At 42.2% G+C, this 18,675-nt stretch overlaps 1 protein-coding gene across 6 annotated transcripts in view; it reads left to right on the top strand.

The window, feature by feature from the left end:
• Nucleotides 1-18,675, top strand: part of TFDP1 (transcription factor Dp-1) — a 107,086-nt gene that overhangs the window by 84,652 nt on the left and 3,759 nt on the right. For 5 of the 6 annotated variants that reach the window (XM_006126366.5, XM_075918445.2, XM_075918411.2 and 2 more), the window contains exons 9-11: nt 2,189-2,340; nt 4,861-5,027; nt 13,918-13,999. In XM_006126366.5, coding sequence (XP_006126428.1) covers nt 2,189-2,340; nt 4,861-5,027; nt 13,918-13,999 — 401 coding nt within the window. Of the gene's footprint in view, nt 1-2,188; nt 2,341-4,860; nt 5,028-10,468; nt 10,597-13,917; nt 14,000-18,675 lie in introns of all 6 variants that reach the window. The other variant, XM_075918449.2, reaches the window with a different exon arrangement.

Here is an 18,675-nt window from a genome sequence, read left to right as displayed (position 1 = left end):
ACTGTTGCCAAATTCACATTGTAACCTCCTCTTTCCTACACGGTCCATAACATTAATCTCATTCATCACCTTATTCAAGAATGTTCCTATCTCAGTGATGTGTAGAACAGCGACATGGGTGTCAATCCACACTTTCATGGAACATTATGTAATCTGATTCCACCAACTATGCAGTCTTTGGCTCCATAGTTCTGTTATCTGTAACTGACCCCACTTTTGAAGTCCCAGAACTCCAGAAGTGATACAGTGCAGGAGTCCCCTATGCTGGAACACCCATAGGGACACTACTCAAAGAAAAAATTACCTTGTGCAATAACAGAGTTTTTGGAACTTGTGTTTCTATGGATGTCCCACAACCCACTTCAGAGTTCTTATTTACTGCAGAGTAATTGATGAGTCTCTTCAGTTCCTTAGTCCATGTGCCTGTTACCTTAAAATATTCTCACTGGATTACACTAGTATGGGTTTATTTCCACTAGGTAAAACTAAAGAGGAGAAAGTAGGCACCAAAGGTTTAAGCTAAAGAAGATAGAACTCTTTCTCACACACACACACACACACACACACACACACACACACACACACACAGGCAAGCAAGCAAGCAAGCAAGCACACACACACACACACACACACACACACACAGGCAAGCAAGCAAGCAAGCACACACCCATCCATTCATTCACTCATTCACACCCATTCATTCCTGCCCTCAGGCAGTCACACACTTACACAGACATATAAGTTGCAGAAGGAGCCAAGGCATGTGGATCCTGGAGGGTCTGTCTGCTCATCATGGCTGGGGAAGCTGGTCAGGAGAGTGAGACACTGGAGAGGAGCGTCTCAGGATCAGTAGAAGGAAAAAGAGTCTCTCACGTGTGCTCCTTCTTATATTATGTCTGAATGGCCCCTGTGACTCATTCACCTTGTCATCAGGGAGCATGCCAAGACTTTCCTTTATCCAGCAAGGAGCATGCCCAGACGATGACGACTCATTGCCATGTGGTCCATTGTTCTAAGTTGTCTTCAAACACACTCATACTCTCTCTCCATTCACACGGGAGAATGCAGCTTAGAGAAAGTTACAAGCAAGGTGGCTGAGAGTTAAAAAGATTACAAAGTTGAAGCTTACAGTAACTTTGAGAGTTACACAGATTACAAAGTTTGACAAAGATCACAATGAGTTACAGTTTAAAACCTTAGACCTTACAGTTTGGTGTAGCTTCAGAAAATCCATGTACATAAATCTAGTGAGCACAGGCAAAGGCTTTTTTATGCAACAGTGCCCAGACTAGCTCCATAGCACAGCACAAGGAGAGATATCACGTGTGGGCCTAATGCGTAGAGACATGCATCTTTAAGAACCATCATTACTTCACAAATGCTGTAACTACTTCTATTTACTATTGTAGGATGCAGTTCAAGTTGTTGTTGGAAGGAGGAGAGAGGGTGGAGTCTGGTGTGTCAGGAACTGCCAGTTCAAGCTAACTTTTTTCTTAGAGAAATGTTACCACTGCTTCTCTTAGTTTATTAAAAGTAGTTTTTGAAAAGTCCAGTTTTCCCCAAACCTTCAGAGATGCACACTTTTTAGTACATAATTGTGACACCTTTCTAAATTAAAATCTAAGGGCATATTGAACATTTTTTCATTGTGTACACTTACAGTTGCAACTATTGCTAGTAGATATGTTCAGCAATGGTTCTGGTTTGTAGTGTAGACATAACTTTAAGCAAGAAAGGAAACTATTGCCACAAATGCTCATGTGACTGCTTGCTAGTATTGGGTGGCTGGAAAAATGTGCCTATTTTCCATGGAAACTTGAAACTTTCTGTGGGAAAATTTTAGTTTGAGTTGAAAATCCAGTTTTCTGATTAAAATTTTTTAGCGAACCCTGATGTTGTTTTATGATATCCTTGACTTGTTCCATGTCTGTATAATATTAAAGAAAGGAGGAATATTTACATGATAAATATCTGCTGCTTTAGTTTCAATATATTTTTAATTGGTTAATTCCAAATGTCAGATTTCAGTAATTTACAAGCTTAGGAAAAGGTGAGTGTCAAGTCCACAGATGCCTAGTTCTGCTTTTGTTTCTTCAGAGACACATCAAATATGTTCATTTTAATAAGAGAATAATAAAGGAATAATTCTTTAATAGCTAGTTTTGTAAGCCACTATTACTTTTTGCAGCAAATTGCCTTCAAGAACCTAGTTCAACGAAATCGTCAGACAGAACAACAGGCAAATCGACCACCACCTTCCAATTCTGTCATACATCTGCCATTTATCATTGTAAACACCAGCAAGAAAACAGTGATTGATTGCAGTATTTCAAATGACAAGTAAGTTGTTCATGCATTTTTTTAAGTACATCAGAAGCAGTAAGTCTGCTAAACAGTGGGACCACTAGACAAACAAGGTATCAAAAGAGCACTCACAGAAAATAATGCCATTGCAGAGAATCGAAGTGATTTCTTTGAATCTTCACTGCAGAGGATGTGAGGATGATTCTCACACCTGAGCCATTCTTTTTAGGTGACAAATCTAAGGAACTGTCCCAGATTGAGGTGTCAGTAGAGGAAGTTTTGGAACAAATTGATATATTAAGGCAGGGGTGGGAAACCTCAGGCCTGCTTGCCTGGATCCTGCCTGTAAGGCTGAGGGCCCCCTCTAATTGGGGAGCCTCTGTTGGTGCTCTAGTCTCTCGGCTGCCCTACCACGGTGCTGGAACAGACAATATTCTAGGCTGGGCTCCCCCCGGGCTCTTGTGTGCAACAGCAATGTGGAGAATGACTTTCTCCTTTTCAGTTGGGCGCCACCTCAGTGAGGGGGTTTTGTGTGTGACCCTCAACTGATATTTCTGAGTCTCACTGGGCCTCTGACTGAAAAAAGGTTCCTCACCCCTGAATTAAAGAATAATATGTGACCAATACCAGATGGTATTCAACCAAGAGTTCTAAAGCAACTCAAATATTAAATTGCAGAACCACTAATAGTGGTATGTAACCTATCATTAAAATCAGTTTCTGTAGCAGATAACTTGAGGATAGCTAATGTGATGCCAGTTGGGTTTGGTTTTCTTAAATTAAAAAAAGAAAGGCTCCAGATGTGATCCTGGCAACTGCAGGCAGATAACCCTAACCTGTTGGGCAGATTGTTTGTTTGAAACTGTGATCAAGAACAGAATTATCAGGCACACGGGCAAATGCAATTTTGGGGAAGAGTCAACACAGCTTTTGTAACAAGAAACCATGCCTCACAGGCAGGTCAGCATTTTTTGAGGGGGATTAACAAACAAGGGTGATCCAGTGGGTATAGTGTACAGCCGCTCCCCGAATTACAAACAAGTTACGGACCAACGTTTAGTCCATAACTCAAAGTGTTCATAACTTGGATCCTATAGAGTTACATGGTGACCGCGCTTTTCGTAAGCGCGGATTGCCATTTGTAACTCAGATCCGCATTTATAACCGTTTTGGTTGTAGGCGCAGATGGTCGTAATTAGAGGTGGTCGTAACTCGGGGAAAGGCTATACGTCAGGGTTTCAGAAGCCTATGACAAGGTCCCTTATCAAAGGCTCTCAAGGAAACTAAGCAGTCATATGATAAGAGCGATTGTCATCTTGTGTATCAGTAACTGGTTAAGGCAAAAGAAAAAGGGTAGAAATAAATGGTTAGTTTTCACAGTGCAAAGAGCAAATAATAGAATCTCTCAAGGATCTGTACTGGGACTAATGCTGTTCTTCATATTCATCAATGATTTGGAAAAAAGGTAAGCATTGAGGTGTCAGTTTGCAGATGATTCAAAATTAGTCAACATAGCTGCGTCCAAAGCAGATAGCAAGGAGTTGCAAAAGGGATATCACAAAAAGGTGACTGGATAACAAAGGGACAGATGAAATTTTGTGTTGAAAAGTACAAAGTAATGAATATTGGAAAACATTCAGAAAGAGAGAAAATAAAACAGTAAACAATGCCCCTGTATAAATCTGTGTTATGCCTGTATCTTGACTACTGTGTGCAGATATGGTTGCCTCATCTCAAATAAGATCTATTAGACACCAAAAAGGGGTAGAGGAGTGCAACAAAAAATTATAAGAGTCTGGAACACCATCCGTATGAAAAGATGAAAAAGACTGCAGCTGTAAAGGAGAGAGATGATAGTGGTCCATAAAATCAAAAGTGAATAGTGGTATTTTATTTACCCTTTCACATAACACAAGAACCAGGGTCACTCAAATCAATAGGCATGATGAAGTTTAAAACAAAAGGATGAACTACTTCATATATTAAACAGTCAACCTGTGGAACTCATTATCAAGATGTTTTGGCGGTCAAAACTATAACTGGATTCCTAAAAAAATGTATAAATTAATGGATAAGTCCATCAATGGCTATGAACCAAGATGATCAGGAGGTGCAACTCCATGATCTGGATATTCCTAAGCCTCTCACTCTGAGATGCTGGGAGTGGATGGTAGGGTATGGATCACTTGAATGTCTGTTCTGATTATTCTCTTTGAAACATCTGGCTTTGGCTACTTTTGGAGGACAGGCTATTGAGCTAGATGGATTATCTGACCCAGTATGGTCATTCTTATTTTCTTATGGGTGACTAGCTAAGTCTCCTTCCAAGTAAGCCTGTAAATGGCTTTGTGACGTGCAGCATTTTTATTTGTCTAATATAGTTAACAAAGATATGGATTTTGAGAAATTAGAATTTGTTCGCTAGAACAAAATATTAAAGCTATGTATATTGTAATGGTCATGTTTTCATTTTCTTGAAGTACCACACTTTCTCTTGGAAATGTTTTGGAAAAATTAGTGCAAGTAATTCAAGCTGCTTGAATTTCTCGCCTCCAGGTTTGAATATTTATTTAATTTTGACAATACTTTTGAAATTCATGATGATATAGAAGTACTAAAGCGAATGGGAATGGCTTGTGGGCTAGAATCTGGAAGCTGTTCAGCAGAGGACCTAAAAATTGCAAGGAGTTTGGTTCCTAAAGCTCTGGAACCATATGTGACAGGTTAGTTACTCAAAGTAAGATATTTCTTCTGTTTTGTCCTTTGAAATAGGATTTGAGGAAAAACTGGTTGCACTAGAACTGTGCCTTGACCCCTCTATTAAAATGTTTAGTTAACTCTCTTTTGCCAACTGTTTTTAAATATGTATGTCTGTTGTAATTAGATGTAAGTGGTAAGAACAAGTCTGAAAATGTTCCCTTTTTCAAGTGATTGTCCTTGTGTACTGCACTTCAGGGTATGCATGTGTATCAGGTCTGAAGATTTTTCCCTAGCAGGGTTTTCCTAGTCATCATGTGTGCCCTTACTCTCCTGCCCCTCACTAAAGAAGATAAAGGGAGCTGCTGGACTGTCGTTGTCTTACTACTTTCTTCCATTGATGGCCATGGTTAGAGCTTCAGCTTCTCTACATAAATAGTTTAAAAACATTTGCTCTCATGTTATAGCAGTGACATCTTTCCTATATACTATAGTTAAGGTACAGATCAGCTTTCTGTTTAAAGCCTATTTATTCTAAGTATTCTGAAATCCATAATTAATGAGATTGCCTTGAATTTTGATAGGCCTCTGAGAGCTACAGGGTACAGTCAATTACTCAAATTTGGGTCATCTGACAAATAGGTTCAGAGAGAGAGCTCACCAAGGAAAAAAAGTGGTTTTAAAAACTGGCACATTCTACAAATTAACAATGTTTTTCTACAAATAATGATCAAACCAGGGCTCAGACTATTGTACCAATCACTCAAACACTTGGAGGTTATCCCAACAGAGTGCATGGCATCCAGCACCCCTTTGAGGAAAATCAAATGAAAATGTTACTTTTGAAAAAGTTTGCTTCTCTGTTAGGGATGCGTAAAGCTCACATGCCTAATGGTTTACACTGGTCATGTACACCAAGTAAGAGCCTAACTGTTTGCAAAACTGCCTGTACATAAAATGACAGTAATGTACAACTGGAAGGGATTTCTCAGTAGGTTATATAGTCCAATCCCCTGCATTGAGGCAGGACTAAGAATTATCTCAACCATCTCTAATAGCTGCTTGTCTAACCTGTTGTTAAAAATCTTCAATGATGGAGATTCCACAGTCTACCTAGGTCTGGTGTTTTGTTTTCAAACTTTGGTTGCAGATCCACCAGGGAAAGCCCCTGGCAGGCCCATGACACTTTTTTTAATCTAAGGCTTCGTAACCACAGAGCCTCGCAATTCCCATTGGCTGTGTTGAGCTGTGCGTTGTGGCATCTCTTTGGCTGGAAAATGACAATCCGCAGCCAATGGGATCTGTGAGGCTTCGTGGCTGTGGAGCTTTAGAGTAAATAAAATGTCGCAGCCTTCCAGGGGCTTTCTCTGATGGGTCCAGAACCCAAGTTTGAATACACCTGTCCTGGGTAATTTGTTCCAGTGCTTAACTACCATTACTTGTTAGGGTTTTTCTCCCTAATATCTAATTAACCTAAATCTAGCTGCAATTTGTCCTGATAAAATAAATGGGGAGCCAGACCCAGATCACCTCATATCACAATCACTGCTCTTCCAAGCTATAGTTGTGGAAGAGTAGCCAAAGATCCCCAGCTTCAAAAGCTGCTTCAAGTATCCCAAATCTATGCTGCTTAGACTACCACACTTTTCTACTGCCTGGAGGAAATTCGCATCCCTTTCAGGTGCAATGTCTGCAGGACATTCCTGAGTAGGGCCAAACAATCAACGGGAGTTCCATCTCTAAGGTGCCTCATGGAGGAGGCAGGAACAACACCTATACATTGTCCTGAAGAAGGTAGGAATGGCATCACTTTTAGATCCCAGATTGTTCCATTACCTTCAACTCCAAGAGACTTGAGAGAGTAAAGCCAAGATAGAAGGGCAAAGGGGAAGACAAGAGTTTCCATAAGGACAAGAAGGAAGGTTCCAGATTCAAACCCTCTAAGAGGAGTCAGAAATTCCCATCCTGTACTGAATAATCGGGACTTCATACTCTGGAGTGGAACTGTTCGGTATTTGGAAGAACTAAATTGAGGCTTCTTTGAAGGGCAAGACAGCTGTACTTCCAGTGCTGGGATTGGTACTTGGCATGATACATTTTGTAAACACTATGGGACCTGGTGCCCCGTTAATGAGTTTGATTTAGGGAAACAACTTTGTTTGCCTACAACTTGTTTCTTGACTTCAGGTGACATCTTTGTTCTACCAGAACTGGATTAATCATTGCTTTCCAATCTTAGAGCCCAGTACTGAGACTTCAGCTAGTACTGAACTCTGTCATACCTCTTTCTGTCCCTGTCCTTAAGTAAGGAATAGGCTGTTGCTGGTACCATGGAGTGAAGGCAGGTTTATCACTATTTCTTTCAGCACTAAGGTTTTACCAACTGGATCCAAGCTCCAGATCTTTGGTGTAAGAAGAGAATTATGGCAGACACCCATCCCTGGGCTGTATAGCCAAAGGGGTTTCTTGATGGATTTGAGCCCAAGGGAAGAGTCTCCAGAGTATCTCGCCACTCGCATGTGAGAGAATACCCTCCCTCCTTCTCCTAGTACCCATCACAATGGCCTAGAACCCAGGGTATAGATATCCTGTAATAACAATATTGGGGATGGGAAAGTCCAGGGAGGAGGAAGAGCATCTTCAGCTTGCTCAAGTTATACAACTGTTTAACTCCAGGAGCTATGTAAGAGGGTGCTAGAATCACTAGAAACCCCACTGAAAGAGGTCCAGGAACCCCCATCCAGACTCGTGGAAATCCTGTGTTGGTCTAATAGTGTCATTCTGCTTAAGGAGACCATCCTTGAATCCACCAAGCTACTTTTGTCAGGCACCTAGTATCATTCCACAAGCATGCAGGGGTGAAAAGTGATATTTCATAACTGTGAAAAGGTTGGAGTGCCTATTCCATTGCTCACCTCCCAGCTCATTAGTGTTCAGTAGCCATTGAGTGTAGCAGACAGAGAAACCAGTTCTACACTGAATGGGAAAGGGGCAAAGAGTTTTGACCTCCCTGAAGAAACATATATTCCTTGGCATCACTAAATTTTTGCATTTCCAACTGTCAAAGGTTGAGGGCCAACTGCAACTTTGCCAGATATGACAAATTAGTGATCTTCACTGATAAGAAGTCTCAGGCTGTTAGACCTGTTCCAAGCCCTGATTGACATGTGAAAGCAGATGTCAAGATTAGCCCTTCAGACAACCTAAGATGCAGCAGGGGCAAGGAAAGTACTATAGCAATAAGATGCTTGTCATCCTGAAGGAGGTACAAATGGGTAGAGTATTTTCCTAAGTGTGATTGGCTGTTTAGTGTGTAGATGGTTGAGTGTTTTTCATTCATTGAAGGATGTCCAAGCTACAATGTTATCTACACATCTGCAGTTAAAGGAAAAACCAGTAATCTGCAGTTTAAACAGCCAGTCACACCAGCTTTTTATTGCCAGCAGTAGTTGGAGCTGCCATGAAAGCATCAAAGGACAGTCAGAAGAGTACTCAAGGACAATCTTCCTTTATATTCCAACCAGCACTTAGACGGGGCTTTTAAGACGTGCATCCACTCTCTCTCACCATACCTGGTAAATCCTTTCAGTATTTTCCCTTCCCTTGCAGGCTGATTTGCCTACTTGCTGTCTGCCTACGTGGATGGGTGGGTGCTAAAAGTCATCTCTCTAGAACATGGTATCTGGTTATGGGTGCAATTCAACTTCCAACTAAGATTTTGTTCATGGATTCTCTTAGTTTGAGGAGACCTTGCGGAAGGACAGGTTGCTTAAGGGAAGTGTCTCAGGAGTTTTTCACATTGTGTTGAAACTGAGAAAAGTCAGACTACCTGCAAGCAGTTCCTCCCACACGTTTGGCAAGTGCAATCCAGGTGGTGTTGAACAACATAATGGCAGTCTATTGCAGGGGTGGCCACATGCGGCTCGCAAAGCCGCTTCTGCATGCCTAGAAACAGCCCCCGGTTCCCTGTGTTCACTGGGTGAAGCAAAATGGAGCCTGATGTGGTTTTTTTTAAAGGGGCAGCGTCCTTCTTCCCCTTCCCTCCCCCCCCCCAACTTTTTTCTCTTGGCTCTTTGCGCTATATCCAGCACTATTTTGACTCTTTGCCTGTAATGGGTAGGCCACCCCTGGTCTATTGTATCAACAAGCAGAGAGGAGCATGTTTCTCACTGCACTGCGACTGGTGCATTCTCATGTGGATTACTCTGCCTGACATCCAGAACACTATGGACTACTCTTAAAGCAAACATTTCTCTCCAGAATGAGATTGGGAGCTGCCTGACCTGTCCCTCTGGGAGATATTTCAGCAAGGGAGTCTTCCAGAGATCTTTGTACCCTATGTGAGCAAGTATGAGTTTTGTTCCAGAAGGGGTTGCAGTCCAGCCTCTCCAGATGAAGCTTTCCACATATTATAGGTGTGAGAGCTCTGAGGTATACTTCCCCTCCAGTTCTCTTGTTGCCAGGAGCATTGAGGAAAATTAGACAGGATAAAGGGCTAGTGATTCTCAGAATTGGGTTGGGCCTGTAAATTCTCGTACACTGTGCTTTTTCAGCTGTCAATCCAGTCCCATCTCGACCTCTTAACTCAAGACCAGGAAAGGACTTATTGTTCCAATCCAGCCACAGGGGCATGGTATTTGAGTATATGCTGGAGTTAGAAATATCTTGTTTTGCTTATGTTCAGGCCATCCTGAGCAGTAGTAGTAAGGAGTCTTGCAGGAAGTGTTATAAAACAATGTTGGAGAAGATTTAAGTTTGGTATGACCAAAGAAGGAATCTCCTTTTTATGGTTACAGATTCTGGACATATTCAACTGTCTCCTGTCCTTAGAACTATTATTTCTCACAGAATACATCTGGCAGCCATCAACAGTTTTCTTGTAGATCTGTTTTTTCTCACTCGGTCACTTCATTTTTTTTAAAGGTATGATTAAAACCTTTCTTTCGGTTACTAACCCTATACCAGCTATGATATGTAAAGCCCTGCATGGACACATAGATACCTGTAGTTACAGCTATCAATGGATATAAATTTGTATCTGCAGAACTGTAGGGCTCTTAGGAACTGCAATGGCGAAAGGAGCAGAATCTGCAGCCCACACTGATTAGGATCCAGCACTCCACCCTGGCTGCTCCTCTGCGGCAGCTGCATTTCCCCAGCCCCACCCACTCATGTAGGCATCAGGTTCACTAGCATGCCCTTAGACAGGAGACTCAAGACAGCTGCATGGAAGGAGCAGGGCTGAGGTGATAGAGCCGCACAGAAGGAGCTGCTGGCATGGGGCACTGGCTCCTGAGAGTGGCAGCCTGCGTTCTGCTCCTTTCACTGCTGAGTTTCCAGAGAGAGTCCTGCAGTTTAGTGGGTACTGATTTATATCCACAGATATCCACATTGTATCTGCACAAGGCTCTAGTGATTTGAACCTTATTTTATCAACCCTGATTAAATCACTTATTTGAACCTCTAGCATCCTGCTCTCTACTACATCTTTCTATGAAGATAGCATTTTTGGTCATCATCATGTCTGCCAGAAAAATTGGGGCTGTAAGGATGCTCGTGGAAGACCTTCCCTATACAGCTTTCCACAAAGATAAGGTAACAGTGAAACTGCATCACACCATCATCCTGAAGACACATTCTGTGGGAATAAATAGACATTAACCAAAGTGTTGACTTTGTGGTGTTCTACCCTAGGCATTAGACCTAGTGTCACTCACTAGACTCTTGCCTTTTTTATTTGTAAAGGACTAATCCTTTTGAAAGTCTCTTGGGGTCTTTATATCATGATTGAATGAATAAAAGAGTCATTTCCTCCCAGAAGCTGTTAAAATAGATTTTGGGATACATCTTACTGTGCTACTAATGAACAGTTTCCCCCTTGAAGGCAGCATAAGGCATTTGACTAGCATTCAGAAAGCATTGGTAGCTTCCCTTACAGATATTTTATTACAGATATCTGCAGAGCAGCAACTTGGAATTCCATGTGCACGTCTGATACACTGTGCACTGATGCAAGTAGCTGCCTGTGATGCTTCTTTGGACATCCAGTACTGCAGTCTGTCGTCATAGCACTCCAAGCACCCTCATCATTGAAAGAGACACTGCTTGTGAATCATCTGGAGTATTTTATGCATAGGGATAATCACTCAAAGAATGTCAGTTACTCACCTTGCAGTAACTTGAGTTCTTCAAGATGTATAATCCCTATGTGTAGTGTATTACCCAATCTCTTTCTCCATTCCCTCATTTCCCCATTTTTGAATAGCAGAGAAGGAAAAGATGACAGTGGTCTAGCAGCCACCTTTATCCCCTCAGTGAGAAGAGCAAGGGTTTATGCATGTACCAAATGGATACTGCTTGGGTAAAATCTCCAGTCTGAGGCTCATGGAGCATGTTTGCAATCTGACATGCACTATGTATGGGGCAATGCATCTCAAGAAAGTCCAGTTACCACAAGGCGAGTAACTCATCTTTATAGTTTTATTAATAAGTGTTCCTTAACAATAAAAATTAAGGCAATATTCAGTTGATTGTTTCACATGCGAAATATCTGATAACTGCAAATGTCATTACTGTTCTGTTTCATTTTTTGTTGCCATAGTTGTTACTTCCCACCTCTAAGAAGAAAAACGTTTCAAAGAGTAGTGTTCAAATAGGAAGTATTTTGTTGCATTTTGGAGTCTGATAGTTCTCTCCTGCTCTCTAATTTCCTTCTTCCTTACCCCACAAATGGTGCTATTTTGAGTGTGGTGTTTGACTGAGTGAATGTGTCTTTCAGAGTTGTAAACAGTGTTCCCTTTAACATTGTCTGTCTGTGGGAGGGTTGAAATTACTTGTGTACCACCAATATTAAGTAGTGTATGTATAGATGTGCACCACCAATACAAACAAAACACACAATTTTAAGCAGTCCATATGTGTGGAAGAAGATATATTAAAACAAGGGATATTTAACAAGGAGCAGTGCTTATGATATTTAATATGAAATCAAATAAAATTAACACTATCCTTGGAGTGCATGTATCAACCTTTCTAACAGCTCAACCTAGTACTTGCTAATGCTGTCTCATAAGTACTCCACCAAATAGCAAAGATCTAGTATTAATGCAATACGTGTATTAATTAGTAACAAAAGATTTTTTAAAAATCATTAAGCTCAACATTTTAGATATCTGCAACACTCCAAAAATATTTTGTTAAAAGAATCTTTTATCTTAAGCCATTAACACCTTATGCAAACTTTGTTTGAAATATAAGCATGCAAATGTCCTGTCTCATACACTTCCTTTGCAGCCTGCTCTCTCCCTCAACCCAGTCAGATAGAGGACTGCAGCTAGTCAGACAGCCCAAACAAACTGTCCTGTGCCTCTACCTTACTGCACAGATGTTAGCACCCACCCACCCTCTCTTTTCCCCCACCTACCCCATGCAATTAGCCCTTTCAAGCCTCCTGGGAAGAGGGAGATAGAGTGCTGAGTTTCTGCCCCTCTCTCCTCCTGCAGAGGGACACTCTAAACTCTCCTTCCTTCTGACTCCTCATCAGCCAATTAATTACCTATTCACTCACTCCCCAGCCACTAATTGTCATCTTCTCTCCCTTTTTATTGGCTCTGGGAGCTCCTCAGTTCAAGCAGGCAGCTAGCTCCCTTTAGCTGCTTGCTCAATGAGAGGCCCTTCCCCCACCAATTAGCTGTGCTCTCTGTCTATGCGGGAGCTTTGAATTTCTGAGCAGAGCTCAGAAAACTGCTATGCAGGCATGCAGTTTGCAGGGTACCTTGATTGTAAAACTTCTTTCTCTCTCTCTCCCCCCTCCCCCAGGCTGTAATCAGTGGGTGATTGTTTATGCAAATGAATATTAAGTTTAGGCATCTGCTTGGGCATAATTTTTAAAGCCTGCCTGAATTTGGCTAGACCATATACTTATTATTGGATCGGTCAGGTTTGTGTCAGGTTGCAACTGTCTGTCCACCAATCCAGACTAGATTAACTTTTGTTTCCTTCAATGGAGCGGGTGGGATAAATTACCCATCCTGCTTCAGCTCATACAGAGCAGTCAGTTACCTCACTCCCTCTGAAACTGCCAGTTGCATCATCTTTTCTATAGGTCTTGACTTGTTTTAGGCTTCCTGCTCTCCACACCATATTCCCATCATCTGCCTTCAGCCATCTCCTGCCCATGAGACTGGTGTGGAGATGCTTCATTCCTGCCAGACACCATCATTTCATTACTCTGTTCTGCAGAAAATAGCGTTGCCAGGTGTCCAGTTTTCTACCAGACAGTTCGGTATTTGTGCCCTCGGTCCGGTAGAACAGGCCAGGTCTACTTCCTGCCCCCCCTCCCTCTGGGCCCCCCTCTCCTCCCGTCCAACCCCACGGCCCCTGACTCTCCCCCCCCAGCTTTGCTTCCTGGCCCCCCCCTTCCTCCCGGCCAGCCCCGCAGCCCCTGGACACCCCCCGCCTGCTCTGCTTCCCGCCCCCCTCCTCCCAGCCCCCTCCTTCCTCCTGTCTAGCCCCGGAGCCCCCTCCCCGCCAGCTCTGCTTCCCGCCCTGCCCCCCTCCTAGCTGATTCTTCCCCCCCCCACCCACGATCAGGTGTGTCTGGTTTTTTGGTGGCGTCTACCTGGCAACCCTAGCAGAGAATGTGCTGCAAATTCACAGCATTTCTCATTCCACAGTGTACAAAAGCAGTGAGGTCCAGCCTTGGGCAGGAGTGCTGCACACAATCATCACTGTGCTAAAGCTTACAGGCAGATGATCAGAGACTACAGGACTTGAGCCCAAAGCATCAGGCTGTCTTCAGTCCAATCTGAGCCCAATACTGGTCGTGTCCAATCAAGTTTGTCAGGTTGTAAGATTAGATTGTTTGTATGTTGTTGAATATATATTAGAAGAATATACTTTGCTTTTGTTTTACAGAGATGGCTCAGGGATCAATCAGCAGTGTATATGTAACATCTTCGTCGGGTTCTACTTCAGATGTCACAAGATTTTCTGCCAAGTAAGTTTAATACATAAATTAGCTTTAGCCTGTATTCTGTATGCTGTGCTGTCTTGTCCTGCCTCAGTTTCACAGTAAACATGGTGTATCTGATTATTTTTAAAGGTAATTCTGAAGGAAGCATTATTTTTGCTATATTCACTGGCGTTTCTTACCATTGCCTGTTTACGTCTTGAAGGAGCAGTTGTGCCATTATTTCTACTACTACAACAGCTTCATTCTTTTGACATCTTTGTATAAGTGAATTGTGGTTAATATGTGACAAGCTAAGCAGTAGCTTCTCCCAAAACTAAGAGAAAATAAATTAACTAGACTAGGATTAGTATAGAGTAGTTTAAATTTAGAGGATGATTTCCTGCCACAAAGTTGCCATCTAGGCAAGGTTCTCGTTTGGTTCTGGTTCCCTAGCTCAAGGCAGGAAAAATTTCTTTCTTTCCTCCTTGACTGCTCAGAAATAGGCAGTCACTCTCTTTGGGTACGTCTAAACTACATGCCTCTGTCGGCAGAGGCATGCAGATTTGTTTGTTCAGCAAAGGTAAATGAAGCCGCGATTTAAATGATCGCGGCTTCCTTTACATTTACATGGCTGCCGCGCTGAGCCGACAAACAGCTGATCAGCTGTTTGTCGGCTCACCGCTACTCTGGATGTTCCCCCCTGTCGACATCAAAGCCCTTTGTCGGCAGCCCCGGTAAACCTCATTCCACGAGGAATAACGGGGCTGCCGACAAAGGGCTTTGATGTCGACAGGGGGAACGTCCAGACTAGCAGCGTGCCGACAAACAGCTGATTAGCTGTTTGTCGGCTCAGCGCAGCAGCCATGTAAATGTAAAGGAAGCCGCAGTCATTTAAATCGCGGCTTCATTTGCCTTTGCTGATCTGTCTAATCTACATGCCTCTGCCGACAGAGGCATGTAGTCTAGACAAAGCCTTTATGCGCTACTGTAGCCATACACTTTCTCTGAGCTGAACTGTTTCCCCTCTCTTTCTTGCTCATGTTTATTGGAGTACTTATACTATAAGTACACTAACCATATGTCCCAGATTTTCTGGAACAATCCTGATTTTAAATACACTATCCCTTTGTCCCCATAATGAATTGAAATGTCCTGGAAATTCTAATATGTGGGTGGGAGGGTGGAGAAAGCCCTGAGGGGGCCCCCCCTCCAGATCCAGCTTATGGGGAAGAAGTGAGCCAGATATAGCTCCGCACACTGCCCTTTCCCTTCCACCAGTTGGGGGAATAGCCTTGCAAGGATGCACTTCCTGGAGGCATTTCACTTTGTTCCCATTGCCCAGATTCTGGCCAATGGGAGCAAAGTGGAATGTCTCCAGGAAGTGTGTCCCTGCGAGGCTGTTCCCCCAACTGGTGGAAGGGAAAGGGCAGTGAGTGGAATTTGGCCAGTGGGACCGGCGTGAAGCTATCCAGCAACATGCCTGAAAGCTGCAGGAAAGCAAGTGGCCTCCCCACGCCGCACCCCCAGACCGCTTGCTCACCACCTTGCCAACACCCCACACCCTAGCCCGCTCACTTACTGCCTCCACCAGGACCCAGCACTTCCATCCCACTCAGTCACTGTCCTGCCAACACCAATGGTCAATTTTGTGCGGTGACTGGGCAATCCTCTGCGGCCCAAACCCTTCCCGATTGCTAGAGGGTGGTGAGAGGAGTTCATAGGGGAGTCACACGACCTGCTTCCAGACTGCTCACTCCACCCCAGAATTCCCTCCTGATAGATCAAATCCGCGCTCGGGGCAGTCCTATGGGGACCAAACTCATCCTGTTTGGTAGAGGACAGTGGAAGGAGTTCTTAGAGGGGTCACATGACACCCTTTACTTCTGATCATGTGTTCATATTGACCCCAGGAGTCCTACCCCAAGGGCAGGACTTTGTGTCAGGTGGGAAGCTCCTAAAGGGTCAGAGGCCTGGCTAACAATTGATGGTAGGTACCTTATATCATATGTTCCCATTTTTTGGTTCTGAAAATATGGTCACTATAACGATAAGACACCTGTGCAAGAGCCCTATGTAGTTTTATATTTCATTTTATAACTGAGTAATACACCAAGCAGCATTGAAAAGGAACAAATTAAACGTAGCCTGCCACTGAATTATCTACTAAAGTGTAATTTCTTCTACTCATTTGTCTCCAAGATCATTTGTTCCTTCTTTTCTAAAATTGGTTTGTGTTGCGTGGCCAGGTCACCAGATTTGGTTTGTTTTGGATCAAGGAGGGCGAGGGGAGCAAGTTTCAGAATGCCTTGACTGTTTCTGTACCTTGACATCCTTCTACATTGCAGAACCAACCTGAGTCACCGAGGGTGCCCTCTCCCCCGTCTGTGTGTGTGTCTCTCTCTCTCTCTCTCACATTAGCATGATTGCAGTCCCCAGGTTGTGAACCCCTCTTTCAGGACATGACTTTATTAACTTGCTTTCCACTAGCTGAAAATCTTGTGTTGGATACCTTTAGACAAGGGAAAATTAAATCTGTGATTATTTTTCCTCTGAAGATGCCATCCTGGTAGTTTTCTGTCACTCTATCACAGGGCTACTCAACATTGTAAGCCCTGGGGGCCACAATTATATTCTCAGCACGTGTCGAGGGCTGCAACTTAAGTGTGGTTGCATATATATGCAAATATATATGCAAATAGCTTCTTTCACACTGACAGGCTTGAATACAAAGATAAGGCAAGACTACAGAACACACAGGCCCCATTTAAGTCAGTTCTGCTGATATTAATAAAATGCAATATTTACCAATATGACAGCACTTTTAATGAGCAATGACAGTCCAGGAATTTAACTTCTAAAACGCATATCAACAGAAAACCATTATATTGACTACTTTTTTGTTTTGGCTCCCACCCATGTGCCAAGTGTTGAGCCTTCTATAAACCCAAACTACACCGCAGGCTGCAAACAAACGGGCTGTGGGCCACATGTTGAGTAGCTCTGCCCTATCATGTTATCCCAGAGTTTGGAAAGGGAACTATTTGTGAATAAACCTGGGTTTATTGTTCTGTCACACTGGAACAGTAAAATTTCAAATAGTTTTGTTAGTGGACAGGCTTATTTTTCTTTTATTGCATGTTCAAGTCAGGATGGGACAGTTGCAAGGGAATGATTAAGCTGTAAGATGATGCAGGACTACCAGTGGGAAGGATGGGGAGATCTTTCTATCTTGTGCTAGGAAGCTAAAGTTCAGGAGTTAGTATACTGCCAGAATATCTTCCGAGAAGCAGAAATAAAAAGTTAGTAAACTTCCCCCTTTTCACCTTCAAGTTTTCATCAAGTTTCTTGTGTAGTGATTGGGGTCAAATGGGAAACCTTATATACTAAGTTTTACAAGGAATTTCCATACACCATTTAGATTTGTTTCACTCTTAGATTTTTCACCCTTTTTATTCTTAAATATTAAAATACTTAACTCTCCTAATTAAATATTAATACACACTTGTTGCATGAGGGAGAATCACTAATAACTGAGAATGTTAAACAACATTTGTGAGAGAAACTTTCAAGTTAGCAGGTCTTGATAATTTGCATCCAATACTCCTAGAAAAATGACCAAAGAAACCTGTCTTATTGATGATCTATTTTACTGTATGTTGGAAAGTTTAGTGAATCCCAGTAGGCTAGAAATGTACTACTATTGTACTGTATCAGTGTTCAGGAAGGGCAAGCAGCATGACCCTAGGCAATTAAAGGCCAGTTGGTCTGACATTTGCAGATATAGAGTAAAAGAAAATCTGAGCTATTGCTTAATAAATAGAGGATAGAAATATAGTTAATTTTAGCCAACATGGTTTTATTGAAAATAGGTTTTGTTAATTAAAGTTGATTTTCATTTTTTTTCATGAGCTATAAAAAGTTTGATAAAGGTAATTAGATTTAATGTTTATAGTATTTTATAAAGTATTTGATTTAGAGAACTGCACAACTTCGATTTTTAATAAAAGCATCATACAATATCAAGCCCACCTTAAATTAACAACCAGTAAATTAATAAGTCTGAGTGTCAGTGAATGGGGAATCATCAAATGGAAATATTTCTTACATGATTCCGCAGGGCATGACACTTGACGGAGTAGTAAATAATGAGGACAAGGGAGGTCATATGGAGCAGTAACAACATATTTTACACTGTACCATAGTGCAAACTAGAGTGGTGTGAATTGCAGAATGCCCTAACTGCTCTGTACAGTCCTTATTGGCATGAACCAAAAGGTCATGTTCATGTGCAGTTAATTCCCTTTTTGTTTGTGCCAGCAGGATCTCAGCAGGGCAGTAAGAGTACATATTCCTGTAGTTCACACTAGTTCTAGATTGAATCAGCTCAATTTACCAAACAAACATTAGTTTTTTTCTAAGAGTCAATATATAGAAGCAAATAATGCAGGCTATACCTACATTATGGGAGAAAATACCTTTCAGGGAGAGACTTGGAATTCTCTGAAGTTAATCAGAAGATCAAGAGATGACTTGATTGGGGATAAGTACTTTCACAGGGAGAAAATACTAGGTACAAAAGAGCTTTTTAATATAGGAAAGAAAAGCATAACAAGAACATGAAAGTTAAAGCCAGACATATTCGAGTGAGAAATAGGGCACAGATTTTGAGAGAATTGTTAGCCATAGAAACAAACTATCAAAAGAACTGACAGATTCTCCAT

The sequence above is a fragment of the Pelodiscus sinensis genome, chromosome 1 (assembly GCF_052426305.1).
Source record: "Pelodiscus sinensis isolate ZL-2025 chromosome 1, ASM5242630v1, whole genome shotgun sequence".
In the NCBI taxonomy this organism is placed as follows: Eukaryota; Metazoa; Chordata; order Testudines; family Trionychidae; genus Pelodiscus; species Pelodiscus sinensis.
Note: the sequence above shows the minus strand (reverse complement) of the source record. Positions and strands in the feature narration are given on the sequence as shown.